The sequence below is a fragment of the Orcinus orca genome, chromosome 7, assembly GCF_937001465.1.
Source record: "Orcinus orca chromosome 7, mOrcOrc1.1, whole genome shotgun sequence".
Classification (NCBI taxonomy): domain Eukaryota; kingdom Metazoa; phylum Chordata; class Mammalia; order Artiodactyla; family Delphinidae; genus Orcinus; species Orcinus orca.
In genome coordinates, this window is record NC_064565.1 from 55,911,445 (window position 1) to 55,931,046 (window position 19,602).

The window sequence follows — 19,602 nt, forward strand, 5'->3', positions numbered from 1 at the left end:
TCTTGTTTTATAACTTTTATTATTATTTTTGAGCATAACAGCAAAACATGCTTGTAGAAAATTTGGAAACTACATAAAATTAAAATAAACAGCACTTTCATTACTTATGACTTTCCATCCAGAGATAATCACCACCATTTTTCCTCCTATATTTCTTGACATATACTAACTTACATAATGAAATACTGCCATATGTATACATTTATATCCTGAATATTGTTACTTAACTTACATTATGAGAAGTTTTCCATAGCATTTTAATGTCTTCTCAAACATCATGTTTATTAGTTACATAATATCCCTGGTGTTGTTTTCTGTTTGTAGTCATAGATACACCTGAGGATGAAGAGATTCCAAAGGTTTCAACTAAGTTTTTAAAAGAACAATTTGAAAAGTCTGCCCAGGAAAAGGTCCTTTATTCTGACAAAGAGACGACTCCAACCAAGCAGATTAAGGTAAGATAATTTCTCTGCACAGAGACATATTAAGTGTAAAACCAGATGTAATTACATAACATTTTCAAATTATTGAATTTTTGAGGTGGTTTTTCAACAACAACAAAAAATATTCAGAGCCAGTGCTTATTCTGTTCCGTAAGAAGAATATTATTCTATATGAGAAAAGCAGTAGAAAGAAAACTTTTCTCGCTAGAGGAAATTAGGGAAGAAAAAATTATGTATGCACTAAAGTTTAATAACTAACATTAAAGTAATAAAGCCAATTTTAAAATGTCAGCTACTTACTCTGTTCTGTTTAAAATTCCAAGGAAAACAAAACAACCCTCAAAAGTCCTTTTAGACTTTTATTGTTTCCCTCTAGATTACTCTGCATAGCACATTACGTAAAGGAGGAAAAATAATCAAGATTACGTGTAAATGTTAAAATACTGAGTCGTTGATGTATTGAATAGGGAATATAACTCTAAAAAGTGCAAACAGATTATAGGGCAGATAGTAACAAATACTGACTGTTGCTCCTAAGTAGGTCTCTAAATGGAGTATACCACCTGTTGTTCCCAGTGCAGATGTCATAGCAGGTGGACAGGTGAATGGCAGTGCCTAAAAAGTCTCTACCACTACACTCATCTTTATAAGATTTGATTTTCTCTCCCTTAAAGATTGAAAATGAATATGAAGAGACTTTAAAGCCATCATCAATTGTGGGTACCTCTTCCACTTCTTCCACTTCAACCAGCCAGAGGAAGGAAACATCAACCACAAGATACAGTGACCACAGTGCCACTTCCTCGACTCTGGCACAAGTTAATGCCACTTCTTCGGAAAAGGCAGAAGAATTTCCTCCTCCCCCACCTGACATACTTCAAACTCCAATAGATGTGACAGCATTTTCCCAGTCCCCTGAACTCCCCAGCCCTCCTAGAATACCACCAGTCCCCAAAGAATTATATTCCAAGCAAAGAAATTTGTATGAATTAAACCGTTTATATAAACACATCCATCCTGAGTTAAGAAAAAACTTAGAAAAAGATTATATCAGTGAGGTTTCTGAGATTGTTTCTCGTCAAGTGAACCTGGGGAGCTCAGTTTCAGCAGATGTGCAGCAAGCCCGGTATGTTTTTGAAAATACGAATGACAGTTCTCAAAAATGTCTGAACTCGGAAAGAGAACACTTGGAGTGGGATGAAATTCTGAAGGGGGAAGTGCAGTCCATGAGATGGATCTTTGAGAATCAGCCATTAGATTCCATTAACAATGGCTCTCCAGATGAAGATAACATCTCCAAGGGCATCACTGATCGAGAAATCATTGCTGGTGGTGATGTGAGATATACAACATGGATGTTTGAAACCCAACCCATCGATACTCTGGGGGATCATTCGTCTGTCACTGAAGAAAATGCTGAGAAAATTCCTGAGCTAGCCAGAGGAGATGTCTGCACAGCACGGTGGATGTTTGAAACAAAGCCATTAGACTCAATGCATAAAATGCATCAAAGTCAAGAAGAATCAGTAGTAACTGCCATAAAGGACATAACCAGGGGGGATGTCAAGACTGTGAGATACATGTTTGAAACTCAACATCTGGATCAACTTAGACACCTTCACTCAGTAGATGAGGTGCACCTACTGCAACTCAGGTCTGAGCTCAAAGAAATTAAGGGAAATGTTAAGAGAAGTATAAAATGTTTTGAAACTCAACCATTATATGTTATTAGAGATGGTTCAGGTCAAATGCTAGAAATTAAAACCGTTCACAGAGAAGATGTTGAAAAGGGAGATGTGAGAAGAGCACGTTGGATGTTTGAAACACAGCCCTTAGACACAATTAACAAGGATATAACGGAAATTAAAGTCATCAGAGGAATATCCATGGAAGAAAATGTCAAAGGTGGGGTGAGTAGGGCAAAGTGGTTATTTGAAACCCAACCTTTGGAGAAAATCAAAGAAGAGTCAGAAGAGGTCATCATTGAAAAGGAAACAGTAATAGGTACAGATGTCTCTAGAAAGTGTTGGATGTTTGAAACACAGCCATTAGATATTCTAAAAGAAGTTCCTGATGCAGACCCTCTAAGGTCTGAAGAGATAATAGGGGGTGATGTACAAACTACTAAGCATTTATTTGAAACACTTCCAATAAAGGCTTTAAAAGATAGCCCTGATGTTGGAAAACTTCAAAAAATTACTACTTCTGAAGAAGAAAAGGGGGATGTTAGGCACCAGAAATGGATTTTTGAAACCCAACCTCTGGAAGAGATTAGAGAAGATAAAAAAGAGTACATACGAACAGTGAAACTTGAAGAGGTTGACAGAGGAGATGTAAGGAATTACACACGTATCTTTGAATCAAACAACTTAATTAAATTTGATGCATCGGATAAAATAGAGGTGGAAGGAGTCACAAGAGGTGCTGTGGAGTTAAATAAATCACTCTTTGAAACAACACCATTGTATGCCATTCAAGATCACCTTGGAAAATATCATCAAGTAAAGACAGTCCAGCAAGAAGAAATCCTAAGAGGGGATGTGAGAAGCTGTAGGTGGCTTTTTGAAACAAGGCCCATTGACCAGTTTGATGAAAGCATTCATAAATTTCAGATAATTAGAGGAATATCTGCTCAAGAAATACAGACTGGGAACGTGAAATCTGCTAAATGGCTGTTTGAAACCCAACCTCTTGATGCGATTAAATATTTTAGTAATATGGAAGAAGTAGAAAGTAAAACTGAACAAGCTACAGATATTATTAAAGGGGATGTCAAAACCTGTAGATGGCTTTTTGAAACCCAGCCAATGGAGTCTCTTTATGAAAAAGTTTCATTAATGACTGGCAGTGAAGAAATTCATAAGGGAGATGTCAAAGCCTGTACTTGGCTCTTTGAAACTCAGTCACTTGATTCCATAAAAGATGACTCCGAAGCAACAGTCAAATTGCAAACTGTAAAACAGGAGGAAATCCATGGTGGGGATGTTCGTACAGCATGCTTTCTTTTTGAGACAGAAAATTTGGACAGCATAAAAGGAGAAGAAGGAAAGGAAATCAAGGCCGTGGAAATGGATATCCAAGCTGGGGATGTCTCCAGCCTGCGGCATAAATTTGAAAGTCAGTCCTTAGATTCTATAAGTTCCAGTTCAGAGGAAGTTTTGAAAAAGATCAAAACCCTAAAGACTGAAGATATTCAGAAAGGCAATGTTTTAAACTGCAGGTGGCTTTTTGAAAACCAACCAATTGATATGATAAAAGAAAGCCAAGAAGGTGATAAATTAGTTAAGACAGTGACAGACATACAAGGTGGAGATGTAAGAAAGGGGTGCTTTATTTTTGAGACTTTTTCTTTAGACGAGATTAAAGAAGAATCTGACTATATTAGCACCAAGGAAACAATTACTGAAGAAGCAATAAAGGGTGACGTAAAAAGCTACAGAATGCTCTTTGAAACCCAGCCACTCTATGCAATTCAAGATGGAGAAGGGTGTTATCATGAAGTGACAACAGTTAAAAAGGAAGAGGTAATTCATGGAGATGTACGAGGGACAAGGTGGCTTTTTGAAACGAAACCATTAGACTCCATTAATGAATCAGAGACTGTGTATGTTATTAAATCTGTCACACAAGAAGACATTCAGAAGGGAGATGTTAGTTCTGTCAGATACAGATTTGAAACCCAGCCACTGGATCAGATTGCAAAAGAGCCACATGGTATTGTGCCCACTGTAGACTATATTCAAGGTGGGGATGTAAAGACAAGTAAACAATTCTTTGAGTCTGAAAATTTGGATAAGAAGACTTATATAAGAACAGTAAGTGTCAATGAAATACAAAAGGGCAATGTTAAAACATCTACTTGGCTATTTGAGACCCACACTCTAGATGAGCTGAGAGGAGAAGGGTCAGGATATGAAAATATCAAAACAGTCACCCAGGAAGATATGCAGAAAGGTGATGTGAAGCAGGCAGTATGGCTTTTTGAAAACCAAACTTTAGATTCTATTAAGGAAGCAGATGAAAGCATCACAAAAATCACCAAGGAAGAAATCCCTCCTTCTGATGTCAAGACAACTACATGGCTCTTTGAAACTACACCCCTTCATGAATTTACTGAAAATAGGGTAGAAAAGGTGGAAGTTATTGGCAAGAGCATTAAAGAAACCTTAGAAGAACTCTACTCTCAAAAAGTTATTGAGGCTCCTGGAATCATCATTGAAGCTGACGAAGTTGGGGATGTTCGAATGGCAAAATACAAGCTCCTGAATCAAGCTTCTCCTGAGATACAGAAAGAAGAAATCGTCAGGGTTGACCTCAGAAGTATAATGGTGAAGCTACTTTCCAAAAGAGACTGTAAGAAAAGAGAGATTTTGGTTAGTGAAGAAGAGAAGGGAAACGTTAATTTGACCAAAACTCAATTATTAAACAGATCAACAGAATTTCATGCTGAAAAAGAAGAGATAGTGAGTGGTGATGTCCAACAAGCAATAAAAAACCTGTTCTCCGAGGAAGGATCTGTAAAGAAAGGCATTTTGATTCAGGAAGATGAAAGAGGAGATGTTCACATGACTATCTATTGTCTTCTTCATGAAAATGCTGGTGACACAATTAAGCGTGAAGAAGTAATAGGGGGTGATGTAAAACGTACCATTCATAATTTGCTATCTTCCATATCAAACAATAAAATATCTGAAAGGGCTAAAATCGATGCCTCTGAGAGGGGAAATGTTCAGTTTTTTACAACATGCATAGAAACTGGAGCTTTGGATTATCTCAGACAGCTCCAGACATGGTCAGATGAAACACTAACAGCTAGGAAACAAGAAAAAGAGGAAGATGTAATTGGTGGCAATGTAGAAGGTACAAAACTGTTATTAAAGAAAAGGCAATCTCAGGTTGAACGTACTGTTAATGAAACTGACATCATCCCAGGAGATGTGCATAATACAGTTAAGGTTTTTCTGACAGAGCCTCAGAGTACATCTTGTAAGTTACCCAAAGAAGAAATCATAAAAGGTGATTTGAAGTCAACCCTAAATTCCCTGAGCCAGGCCATAAGTCAGAAAACAGTGGCTAAAACAGAAGAAATTATAAAAGGTGACATGCTGGCCACACTCAAGTCACTTAAGGAATCAAACCAAAAATGGAAAGAATCTAAACAGCCTGATGTCGTCCCTGGGGATATAAAGAAAGCTACTGAATGCCTTGAAAAGACTGCAAACACAAGGATGGAAATCCTGAAAAAGGAGCTTATCCGAGATGACCTTGAAGCATCATTAAGGAACCTAAAAGAAGCACAAAGAGCTTTCAAAGAGGTAAATAAAAAAAGTGTAATCAAAGAAGATGTGCAATCTGTGATGGTAGGATCTGAGGAAGAGCAGAAAACCGAGAATCATCAGGTGGCTGTCCAGAGGGACAAAAAAAGCGTTCTTCAGCCAAGACCAGGACCATTTGAGCCAGCAGCCAGGTGGCAGGGGGGAACAGAAATTCTTAATCAAACTAGAGGCAAATCTTGTCATGGGGATTTAAGAGAAGAAAGAACTGAGGTTCATCTTCCAAAAGCCCCCAAGGGCACCGTAAAGATTGTCATAGATCGTGAACAAAACAATGATGCTCTTGAGAAAAACCTTAGAAGGCTATCTAATTCACAGCACAAAGCTATTAAAAATGTGTTGGAATCAGGAGACAGAATGGGTATCTGGACTGATAACACAACAGAGCAACATCTTAGAGATGAACATGTGAGTGGACAACTGACTTCAACTGTGTCAGTTAGGGAACATCTAAAAACCAAGGAATCAGAGACAGTGAGAGAACAGAAGAAGGATGCTGTCTTTACCCAATCTATTGATAAAACAATTGGAAAGCAACAGACTGAAACTTGTGAAGTGAGGAATGACCACCAGAAGATTGAGGCTTTACCTGACAAGAGTCCTAAAAATACCAAAAACACTAAAACATCAACAGATACACAAAGCTCTAAGCCCAGTTTAACCCAGGGTCCAGTCAACAAGATGGCTGGAGAAACATGTGAAGTTTCAGAGGACTTTCAGAAGCAGACTCTGTTAAAGCAAGAAATGCAATATTCTAATAAAGATATAAAGAAAAAGAACGTGACCACTCAACCAGTGTGGCAGACTTTGCCTGTGGATCAAGACATGTCAAATGTAACAGAAGTGAAAGTCGCCCAAAAAAGCCACAATAAATTTAAGGCAACTGACAAAAAGCAGACTGATATTCATCTGAAAAGCCAGGACTTTCTAATGAAGACAAATACTTCCAAAGACTTAAAAATGGCAATGGAAATGTCCTTTAATCCAATCAACTGTAACCCTGAAAATAATGCAAAAGAAAGTGAGTTCCCTCTTCCACCTCCATCTCCACCTCCTCCTCTACCTTCCAATTCATCAGCTGAAATTGAATTTCCTCTTCCTCCTCCACCTCCTTTCATGATGTTGCCTGAAAAAAATGTGTTTCTTCCCTCACTGTCCACAGAGAAGATAAAGGCTGAATTTGAGAATTTCCCAGGCCTCCCTCTTCCTCCACCACCAGAAGATGAGAAGTTTGAAAGAGAATGTCTAGCAATGTTTCCACCACCTCCCCCTCCGCCAGCTCCATCTCTAAAACCAGCACATCTCCTCTCCTCTTCTGTTCAAGAAAAGCACAGTGGAGCATTCATACAATATTCCCAAGAAGAAGCCTCAAGCTCTCAGGCTAAAATCATAACAGGAAAATCTGGAGGACGTTTGCCACCTCCCACACTCCCCAAACCCAAATTTCCCAAGCAGATAGCAGATAAGAAGAATCATAGTTCCCCAAAAGTTGAATTGGAAAATTCACCACCAGATATGGAATGTAAAATTACTCCGTCAAAGGATCAGAAAAGAGTAATAATGGCAAGTAGCAGTGAACACATAGAGACAAAGCAGAACGTATCTAGAAAAAGTCTTGATAAAAGAAAACAATTATCTATGGACTCTACAAGGTCTCTCTCACAGACAGTTCCAGAAACTTCACCACCCAAGGAAAAACTGATAGCACCTCTCGTAAAATCTCATTCATTTCCAGCAGGTTCAGGACAGCAAAGTCCAAAACCTTACATGAGAAAATTTAAGACGCCTTTAATGATAGCTGAAGAAAAATACAGACAACAAAGAGAAGAACTTGAAAAACAGAAAAAACAGGAGAGTTCTTGCTACAACCTAGTCAAAACAGAAAGCCAAAATCAAAACGTATCAGAGTTGAAAAAGGAAGTGCTGTTACAAAAAACAAAGGAGGAGGTCCCCCTAGCTGGAATGGATTCAGGGGTCACTGTGGCCCAAACCAACCCAGTCTCTCGAAGTCTTTCTCAAGTACTAGGAGTGTGTACCGATAACCAGCTTTCCACAACACCAGCAGTGACATTCACTGCCAAGAGGCTCCAACGTGTTCCAACAGCCTCAGAAGACAAAGATACCGTGAAAAAGGAAGTTTTGCAGAGCTCAAGGGACATGATCCAATCTAAATCAGCTAGTGAAATTAAACAGAGTCACCAAGAATGTAGGACACAGCAAACACAACAGAAGAAGTATCTGGAGCAGTTGCACTTGCCCCAAAGCAAACCAGTTTCCCCCAGTTTCAAAGTTAAAACCATCAAGCTTCCAACTCTAGACCGTAAGTTAAATGAAACAAGCCACAGCTCTGAAAGCCATGAAAAGCAAGCTGAAGTTGATGTTCAAACCATTACCAAACAACAGTACCAGGAAACCGAGAAAACAGAAGCAAGGACTGAATGTAGCAATAAGCAATTGGTGGCTGAAAAATATTATCAGTTACCAACGAAGGAGAAGACAGTAACAGTAAAACTGCCTACAGAATCCACAGAGAAAAGCCATGAAAGTAAGCTCAATATATTTCATGAGAAGCAAAAAGAATTTAGAGAATCTGAGAGTGGGAAACTTCCAGGAAGTGAAGAAACAATTCAGGGACCACCAATGATTGGTCCAAAGAAAGAAAAACTAGTAGTTGAAAGAAAACAAGAACATTTGAATAAATCAGCCCAGAAGGTAGTCAAACAAAAGGTTACTGATGCACATCTTGATTCACAGACTCAGAATTTTCACCAAACATATATACAGACTTCTGAAAGTCAAGGTGAACATAAAAAGTTGCCCCAGCCATGTAATAATCTGCAGGACGAAAAATGTCTTGGCGTCAAGGGCATACAACAGAAACAAGTCTTTTCTAACACTAAAGATTCAAAGCAAGAGATGACACAGGACAAATCTTTATTTTCCTCTGTGAGAGAATCCCAGCAGGAAGATGGAAAATGTGCGGTAAATATATTGGAATTCTTGAGAAAACGTGAAGAACTACAACAGATTTTGTCTAGGGTAAAAGAGTTTGAAGCAGAGCCAGATAAAAATGGCATTAAAACATTTCAGATGCTCTTAAATATTATTCCACTATGGCTATTAAGTGAAGAAAAAAGAGAATATGGACTTCGCATTGCTATGGAGAATAACATAGAAAAAATCAAAGAAGAAATAATGCACATTAAAACTCAGGCAGAGGATATGCTTGTGTCCTGTGAAAATATAATTCAAACAGCCATGATATCCTCTAAAGCAGGAAAGCAGAGAAATAAAGCTACTAGTGTTAATGAAACATTATCTAAAGTGTCTAATGCTGATGTCAGCTATAATAAAAACACTGAGCAGAAAGAAAATACAATTGTAGAAAAAACAGAGCACCACCAAGTAGCAACTCATCAAGAAGCAACTGCTCAGCATCATGTGAAAACCCATCAGGAAATTAAACTAGTTGATGCCAAGACTTCTCCTCCCTCTTTAAAAACACGCCCGCCGTCACCAACTTTCATAACAATCGAGTCTACTGCACGGCCAACAGAAACCTCTGCTAAGGATAAGCTTTCCCAGTCCCCTGAAAAGGACAGTTTTGCTGAACCATCACCAAGACTTGTGTCACAACCACCTAGAATTCTCAGAGCAAATACCTCCCCGTCTCCACCCAAGAGTCACTCTGAACAGCTTGTCAAACTCAAAGACACCACTGCGAAGTTATCCAGGGGGACCATCCCAGGTTCATCCGTAACCCCGGTGCCCATTGTAGAGAAGAGGACTGAGATCATCACATCTCCTGCAACACTTCGTCGTCAAATTAAGATAGAGGCTCGTGGTAGGGACTCTCCACCTACAATCACAATACCTATAAGTGTAAATCACGCTGATAGTGGTTCCTTCAGAGAATCCATGGAAGCTCAAGAGGAAGAAAGGAAAGTAGGGAAAAGGGCGACTTACGTTCACAAAGATGGAGTAAATTCCACTAAGCGCAGAGTGCCAGATACTGTGAGTTTTGACGCAGTCGAAATCATCCGCCAAGTCGAAAAACCTCACCTATCAGAGCACGTGCAGAGGTATGAAACCGCCAACCGGACTGCTCAAGTGGCTGAAAATGTCATGAATGACCATGAAAATGAAATAAACAGCTGGTTCAGGGGATTTGAGGATGGCCTAGGTTTTGACGCAAAGTCAAATAGAAGAGTTTATGCAAATGGAGAAGCAAACCATAATATAAAACAAGAAAGTCGTACATTTTGTAAGGAGGAATTTGGATTATCATCTTTAGAAAGCGCTAGCTTTACCGGCTTTTCTCACAGTCATCCTAGAGAGCTGCAAGAAACGATGCCTGTTAAGCCGCCCAGCATCTGCTCTGAAACAAGATCTCTAAGTGAACTTTTCTCAGGTGTGGATGCATTTGAGAGTCAAGCTGTTGGGTCGAGGATGATGGTCTCTTCATCACAAGGCTCAGAAGCTGGCAGATCTGGCTTTGACTTCAAGCACGCCCCACCAACCTATGAGGATGTCATCGCTGGCCATATTTTAGATGTTTCTGATTCACCTACAGAACTCAGGAGGAATTTTCAACAGACGTGGCAGGAGAGTGAAAGAGTTTTTAAAAACCTGGGATATGCAACCTCAGATGCTTCTGCAACTGAGATGAAAACCACCTTCCAAGAGGAATCTGCATTTATGAGTGGTAAATGAGCTTGCAAAGAGTGAAGTAAGATTAACCCATTTAAAGGCACCTGTTCCATAACTAAGACGATTTGCAGATAAAAGAGTACCTGGAAAGTACTAACAGCATAACCTAAAACTAACAGCTTTCCCTGGTTGTTGATATCCTTCCCTTTACAATGCTTGCTTTTACTACTTTCTCTTTACAAAGGAATTTAATATGATTCACCAGCACTTTGTGAGAGTAACAAATACTACTATATAGATTATTGAGACCTGTGTTTGTCAACGTAAATAAGGCTTTGGATAAAGCAGCAGGTATAATAATAATTGTTATTGTGATAGTATTAACTATTATATGGAACTATATATTTATTAATCATTGTATACCATTAGCACATTATGAATATGTCTTATGAAAAGTTATTATTTCAACCACTTGTTACAGACAATATTAAATAATATTCCTTGACCTACTGTTGACAGATTTTTAACTGTCAGACGTAAGTGGTGTTTGAGCTTGAATTCAACACAGCCTGTTAATAATCCAAGAAACAATTTACACTCTTCATATGTGTTTTAAGGATTTTTATTGATTGGGATCTCTGACAAAAGTGTAGGTATGGAATTAGACCTTTTGTATATAAATTATTGTTACTGAGTTGGATGGAATTAGCTTTCTCTACTGCCACTGTTTTTTTTTCTATAAATGATTTTTTCACCTTTTTTAAACCCCAAATTATAGCTCAATTGGCCTCATTCACAGATGAACATGGACAATAATTTTAAAATATGATTATATTTGGAAGGAGGGAGATTTAAAACATATGAACTTAGTACAAATTTTTTCACGTCAGAGAACAGCTCATTTCTTTATATTTTCCTGCTTTTTACAATTAATGAAACCTCACAATAAAAAGACTTGACATAATTAATGTAGTGCATTCTTTTGGACAGACTGAAATAGCAAGTTTAAAAATAAAAACTGCTGAAACTAATAATTCTGCCTCTATGATATTTGCAAGATACGTGTCTAGTTTATCAGGTTAATATGATTTCTTAATGTACTTGCTTCTGGCATAATTAAGCAAAGCTGTCTAATTAATTTCAAATGCTCAGTTTCTAAGATAACTACAAACAAAAAACACAAGGAAAATGGTATTAAATATAGAAGTGTGTCTCCTAGTAGAACAAAATCAACAAAGGGGATTTCTCAGTAGCCAAAATTGAGCATCGAAGCATTAAAGTGTATGTATTTTTTTTTATATAAAGAACATTGAGCCTATATGCTCTTGTATATAACTACTATGAAAGCTTACTTATTCTCACAGGATTGTTGTGAAGATCAAAACAATACTCCGGTGAAAGTTCTGTGTCAGTTTTGAACCATTATACAAACACTGGTTAGTAATATAACTACTATTATTCATAGGAGCTGGCATTCACATGCGAGCAGCAGCATGTGACTGTAGGTACAGGGAGGAAAATCATAAGAGGCAGATATAAGAATCCCCCGAGGCATAAAATCTTAAGCCGTTTAGATTGAGGACAAATGGCCCTGAACATTTCAGTGTACTTAGGAGGCTCATCTTAAAGTTAAGAACTGGTGTTAGAGAGTCAACACTAAGCCATCAAGAAAATATCTAAACAAACACAGTATCAGCTGAAAAAGATATGTATATGTTTTGGGAAAATCTCTTCAGAATGCTTTAAAAACAAACACTTTGGACCAAGTTAGGTGTAAACCTTTATATATATGGAATGCCGAGTTATTTAGAATGATAAGTGCTCTCAGGGCTCCTCACGGCTGAGTTCCCTATATATTTTCTTTTGAATGTATTAAAGTTAATGAACACGTTATACTCATGTATTATTTCCTTAAATAATAAAATCCACTTTTACGATGTATAAATAATAGAGACACTAGAATAAGGTTGATTGTACCAGGACCTTAAACCTGATGGTGGGATGTCCTGCATCCGGAGGAGCCAGGGCAGTAGTGTTAGCGCTTTCTACTCTAACTGCATGGCCAGTTAATATGCTGTTGCTGTTTGTTTTGTTTTAACGATGTGACTGAAGACAATATTACATAAGCTTTTATAAATTTTTATTTTTAGAAACTGCAACTCCAAGACAAGGAAATATGTATACTTTGTCAGAAGACGGTTTATCCAATGGAGTGCCTAGTAGCAGACAGGCAGAGTTTTCATAAATCCTGTTTCCGCTGCCACCATTGCAACAGTAAACTGAGGTAAAATGTTTTGTGGTCTGGGGCACAAATATTTGAACAGTCTGCACTATACTTATAACATCATGTCTCTAGAAAGATGTCAACTTTTCCAGATCCTGTTGCCATCAGTTAAAACAACACCAAACAGGAATGTGATCATGTTCTGTTATGTGTTGCTCAGGATGGCTGTGACCTTTTTCCTTTTGACATTTTGCTTTCTTAATCAAGTCCAGAAGGGTCCCTTTTGCCCCAGCATGGAGATCACATAAATAAGAAGAATCAAGTGTTACTCTCACCACCACCAACCTGCCCCAGTGGCATGCTCCATAGTGCAGGGGGAATGATCTTTCTAGAATGCAAATCTGAGAGCCCTTCTCAGTTTAAAACATATAATGGCTTCCCCTCTCCCCAAAATTAACATCTAAATATGAATTAAAAGGCACGTCAAGATCTTGTCCCTTCTCATCTCCCAACACCCCTTCCTCCTGTTGCATGTTACTTTTCATGAATTTCTTTCAGTTCCTCAAAATCATTATTTTTCTCTCTCACATCTAGCTGTCCAAATATTATTGCTGCTCCTTGGAGGAGTTTTCCCATGCCTCTCTCCCAGCTCTCCACCCAGCTAATAACCACTCATTCTTCAGATCTCAACTGAGACTTTATGTCTTTGACGAAACCTGCTTTAACTCCCCTGTGTGGATCACAGCATCCCCTGTGCTTGCCCCATTCTTAATATAATCTAATGTAGTTGTCACTGGCTGTAGGAAATGTATTAAAGTTTGTCTTGCCAACACCTAGTGAACACAGATATACAATAAGGACACAAAAATATTTATTCAATGACTGCTATTTTAAAAAATCATGATATAAAACCCCACAAATACAAAAAAAACAAAGCAAGTATGTGGCTCACTAAATTATTATAAAGTAAACATATTGTAACCACTGTCAAGGTCAAGAAATACGACATTGCTAGTCATTCCAGAAGCTCCTTCCTCCCTGGGCCCCACCCAAACACAACCTGTCTCTTGCATGTGAGTAAATGGTATCCTTTGTAGTAATTGTTTCCTTGCATTTTTATAGTTTTATTTATCCAAATGTGCTTTCCGAGATTCTATACTCTAGTTTTGTCCGTTTTTAAAACTCTGATATGTCTTTCACGTCTTTTTAATCTATAGACTTTCCATCCATTACTTTCATTTCTTACAATCTATTTGTGAAGGACCCAGGATATTTGACTGGTAGAGTTTTCCACAGTCTGGAATTGCTGATTGCACACTCACAGTGCAGTTCACATGCTCCTTTATCCTTTGTATTTTCAACAGACTGTCAGCTGAATCTAGGTTCTAGTTTAAACTAAGATTAGATTCCTTCTGAAAGAACATAGGGAGTCTGCTTTTCTCATTTTGTGATCATAGCAGATATTGAAGCTTAATACCTATATCCATTAATTGATGTTTGCAAAATGCTGATACTCTAATTTTGTTCTTCCTTTTTCATGATGAGAATACTTTTATGGAAGATGCTTCCCCTCATTTGCTATTTGGTTACACAGGGGTACAACTGATAAAGGAAAGGCAGAATAAGTACATAATTCTTTCCCTTTATTTACCAGTTTTGTCAATGTATCAGTTATTTATTTAACAATTTAATGTAATGGTTTCTTACCACCTAGAGATAACCACTTTTAAAATATTTTAATGTCTTTATAAACTCACAGAGTTACACATATTCGACTGGTTTCAATCAGATGCAATTATCATCATTACTGAAACTCCAGTTATTCTATCCCTGGCCAGTGGAAGCCACTTCAAGTTGTCTCCTGAGTCCTTTTGACAGGACCTTAGTAATCTGTGATAGCTTCCTCATTATCTGATAGGACTAGATGTCCCATGTTCCTCTTGTGCATTTACTGTTCCATTTACTGGAACCAGTTATTTCTCCAAGCCTTGATTTCCTTTAGTGAGAAGTGATATTTCAAGACTACAATCTTGATGCTCTTTCTACTGGGTTGATCACTATTTCTAAGCTTTTTTAGTGTTAAGAGCTAGTAAATATTTATGTATAAAGAAAAAATATATCATGAATTCATAGTGATATTTCCAAATTGAATTCAAAATTGCATTCCTTTTGCTTAGCCTCTTCTCTATTACATCTGGACCTCCTTTCTTCCACTTCAGGGCTTCCGGTTCTCAAAGGAAAAGGAGATAACAGAATTAGACTCTCCCATATTCATTTGGACAACAAGTTTTGGAATCACAAAATTATCAGCACCACTGATTTGATTATCAAAGCATTAAAAAATTGCATTTGCCCCTCTGATCACCCACACCCCATTTTTTAAAATTGTCCTACTATGTCTTTGGTGTCATAGTATGTAGCCAATGCATGTCATATTATCTCCCTCTTTGCCCTCATTTCATCTCAGTTTATAGATAACAATTTATTTAATGCTTGTGAACTGTCCTTATGTTGACATTTCCATAGTCATTCTGGTTGTTCAAGCTTATTTTCAAGTAGAGTCCTCTGAAAAGGCTCATAGAAACTTTATTCCTTGAGTTCTTACATATTGATAACAATTTGTGATCATTACAATGGAAGGTAAGTTTTGCAGAAAGTAAAATTTTTGGCTTACATTTTCTTTCATTGAGTATCTTATAAGCATTATTTCTTTTTTTTCTGGCATGAAGTGTTGGAAAGGTCTGATAATAATCTAATTTTCTTGCCCTTATTAGTAATACGGTCTTTTCTTCTTTTTAGATACACAAAGGATTTTTTCTTAAACCTAGTCATTTTATTAGAATACTTCGTGGTATTGGTTATTCTGGATCAATAGTGTCAGTTATTTAGTGTGCTCTTTCAATATGTAGTTTCATACTTTTTTATATTGGGAAAGTTCCTTATATTATAGCTTTTTAATATTTAACTTGTTTCATTATTTTCTTCTTCAGGAGCTCCTATTATCTCTCAAATCCTTATCTCCTTTTTCATTTATGATTATAAATTTTCAGCTTTTGATTTTCCTGTTTTTCTTAAGATGCTTTCTATGGATTTGCTCTTGTATGTCTTTTAATTTAGTTTTAATTGCTGACATACTTGATTTTTTTCCTTTTACTTCTATTTTCTTCCTGGTATCTGATACCTTGTTTCTGACTTTTTCTAATTACAATTCATGCTGTTCTTTCAGGTCTTTTATCATTTTCTTAATGTCTTTTAGCTCATTTTGAAATATTAGGTTAAATTTTTGATGTTTTGAGAACACATTTTTCTAGCATGTTTTCATTGTCTGCAATGATATTATAACGCTCTTTATTCTTTCATTTCTTATAATAACTTCATATACTATTTGGCCTTGATACTTTCCTGTTGCTCATTTTTATATGGAATTAGTTTATACAAATCTTGGAAGGAAGCAAAATTCAGGATGGTTTTCCCACCTTCACAGAACTGCCTCTCCTGGTTTTCATATACTGTTCAAAAAAGTATGGTGGCTTGACTTCTTGGATTTCCTGCCTTGGATCCTCTCCCCCATGTTGATTGGGACCTTCTTTTCATTTCTGTCATCATTATCCAACTCAATTTTGATTCCACCCCCATAATTGTTTTTCTCAAGGTAGAGTCTTGTTCTAAGAGGGGATCTCAGTGGGTCAGTTTTGAGTTTGATTTCACTAGCCTCTTCAGTCTTTCCTACCACAGGGCCTTTGCACTCACTGGCTATTGAAACGGGCAAAACCCCTCCCAATTTCAGCTGCTGCTCTCTGATTGGCATGTGACACTTTCCAGGAAATATTGATTGCCTATTTTGTGGTCTCATATTGTCAGGTCCATTAGACACCTTCATTTCTCCCTCTACTGTCACCCATACAGATGTAACTATTATGCTAGTCTTGTAGCTATTGTTGGTTTGTCCTTGCCTCCTTGTATTTTGGGGTTGGTGAGGATACCTTGTCACTTAGTTTTGTTGTAATTTTATCCATGGGTTTTAAGTTTTGCTTCCTGTTTTTATGTGGAGGTTCAGAAATATTCAAAAAATGCTGCTGCTGCCTTTGACTAAATTTGATTTTAATTTTAACAGGCATTCTATTTGTTAATCTCTCCAAAGAGACAAGATAAAAAATTGCATAGGCAAGCTTTCCAATTCATTCAAAATCCAGTTAACAAGGAAGCTCAAATAGTTGATTTTTGCATGTATGCTATTCAGGATTTATTGAAAACTGAAACCCCTCACACAATTCACTGAGTTAGCAAAGACTTAGTCCTATCATTTTACACCATCTATAACTACATATGCATTACACTATAATACCTATTATACCAATACCTGACATACAGCATGAAATTCTAAATACTCCGAGACAAGTATCATGTAGGGCATTAGTGATGACTATTATCTAACAGGAATGTTCAATTAATAAGCACATTCCTATTGCCAGTAAGTTAATTGTGCTGAATCTCTGACTCATTCTTGAAATAATCAATTCCCTAATTCCTTATGAATTTGCAGTGTATATTTAGAATGTTAAAATTTTTTTTTCTTTTTGGCAGTTTGGGAAATTATGCATCGCTTCATGGACAAATATATTGTAAACCTCACTTTAAACAACTTTTCAAATCTAAAGGAAATTATGATGAAGGTTTTGGACACAAACAGCATAAAGATCGATGGAATTGCAAAAATCAAAGCAGCTCAGTTGACTTTACTCCCAATGAAGAACCAAATATGTGTAAAAACAATGCAGAAAATACCCCCATGCTTGGAGAGCTTAATAAACATTTAGGTGCTGGTAACAGTGAAGGGCAAAGGGATGACTTGAGAAAATGTGGGGAGAGGGGAAAATTAAAAATCATTTGGCCCCCTTCCAGGGAGATGCCTAAGAAAACCTTCCCCCTTGAGGAGGAGCTCAAAATGAGTAAACCTAAATGGCCACCGGAAATGACAACCTCTACATCTGCTGAATTTAAAAGTGAGTCGCAGATACAACACATGAAAACTGTGGAAAATAAAGGACAAGAACAAGATAACATTCCTTTCCTGCAACAGTGTCTGCAGCCCATCCACATGTGTCAGAAAGTGGATGTTACAGGAATCAAAGAAATGGAAATGTATGAAGCAAGAAAAGATGAGAAGAAGGAAGGAAATAAGAATGTGCAAGATAAGCTGAATGAGCCCAGAGATACAAAGAATAAGAGGAAAAGTGAAATGGATCTTCATGACAACAGTAATGTGGTTGTGCAGAGTGCTGAGAAGGAGAAAAATGAAAAAACTAATGAACCTGATGGTACAGAAGTTTCACAGGTTACTAACACTGATGATGAGGTGGTGCCAGAAAGTCGTAAAGAGAATTTGAATAAGAATAATAATAACAATTATGTAGCAGCGTCATATCTGAATAATTGCAGGCAGAAGACATCTATTTTAGAATTTCCTAATCTATTGCCACTGTCAAGTGAAGCGCACTACACTGCAAATGAGTATCAAACTGAAAACTTAGAAAATGCTTCTAGAATCTCAGAGTTACTTGGTGTATTTGAATCTGAAAAGACTTACTCGGGGAATGTACTGGCTATGGCTCTTGATAAACAGACTGACAGAGCTACTGCTGGCAGTCCTATGCAGTCTGTCCCCAAGTCAGGCCTCAATGACAGGATCATAGTAAAGGGGAAAAGGTCAATGCCCTCTTCTGATACAAATATCTTAAATATCAAAGGAAACCACTCAAATAACAAAAACCTACAGTTCTTCTTGTCTAACACTGTGAAAATTGCTGCTTTTTCCACGAAGAATGAGAACATTTTTAAGAGTAATTTAATAGATTCTGTAGATCAAATTAAAAATATGCCATGTTTATATCTAAGAGAATTGGAGAAGGACATCAGACATTGGCATGGTGAAACAATAGGAGCAGCACGTATTAATGGAAACACAAGTTTTGACGCTTCAACCAGTGAATTTACAGCTGAGCCTCCATTTCCCGCAGTGGAGGTCCAGTTTGAACAACTCACGGTGGAAGAACAAATTAAAAGGAACAGGTGCTACAGTGACACTGAGTGAAACATCTCTGGCCACTTGCAGTCTGCACTCAGGCATCGAGAAATATCAATGCCCTGAAATAGGACTTTGGGGATTCTGATAACCTTTTGTTGAACTTGTAAACGTTCAGAAATCTCATGTCTATCACAATGGAATATTCCTTGTATTACACTATACGTTGTTTTTCATAATTGGTTTAAATCTGAATGGAACGAAGAGATGAAACAACATGGCTCTGTTTTCCTGTCAAACGGCACCTAAGTATATTGCTCTGTTTTTCAACATGCCAGATAACATCACTGGTGACATTCTATACTGCTGACATTTATCACTGTTCTTAAACTTCCTCTATAATTTCTGCTGAAATAAAATTAAACCACCTGGGGTGCAAACCAAAACACTTGTGTTTCTTTTTTCCATACATATTGTCATTCTAAGTATGTATGTTTTCCATGATTTAGGAAGTATTTGTCTTGGGCCAAATATTTAATACACACACACGCACGCACACACACACACACACACACACGCTCCTGGAAAAATTAAATACTAAATCAAAGCCACAGTATTGTTAGAAAATATAAAATATTCTTTCTCCTTTTTGCTCTTTCTGTAAAGATACAAACGGTACTGTGGTTCTTTAATTAATTACCTACATTAAACTATCATGGAACATGTCTATAAACATGTAATGAAAAATATCAGTTTTCTTCAAATTAATGTGGAGTCCATACTCAGAAATCAAATGAACTGGAAAGGTTTTAGAAGTTACTTAAATGAATTATGCCAATTGCATTTTTAATTGCTTACTATATGCAATTGATAAACATACAAGCGATATCACTACATTTTGTCAGATTTTTTTCTTATCCTAATTAATGG

At 37.1% G+C, this 19,602-nt stretch overlaps 1 protein-coding gene across 2 annotated transcripts in view; it reads left to right on the forward strand.

Annotated features, from left to right (window-relative positions):
- XIRP2 (xin actin binding repeat containing 2) overlaps window positions 1-19,113 on the forward strand; it is a 45,996-nt gene extending 26,883 nt beyond the window's left edge. Inside the window, exons 5-8 of one of the 2 annotated variants that reach the window (XM_004267258.3) lie at window positions 325-455; window positions 1,118-10,481; window positions 12,577-12,710; window positions 17,235-17,372. In XM_004267258.3, the coding sequence (XP_004267306.1) occupies window positions 325-455; window positions 1,118-10,481; window positions 12,577-12,671 (9,590 nt within the window). In that variant the 3' untranslated portion in view covers window positions 12,672-12,710; window positions 17,235-17,372. Of the gene's footprint in view, window positions 1-324; window positions 456-1,117; window positions 10,482-12,576; window positions 12,711-17,234 lie in introns of both variants that reach the window. The other variant, XM_049712291.1, reaches the window with a different exon arrangement.
- Window positions 19,114-19,602: the final 489 nt, after the last annotated feature.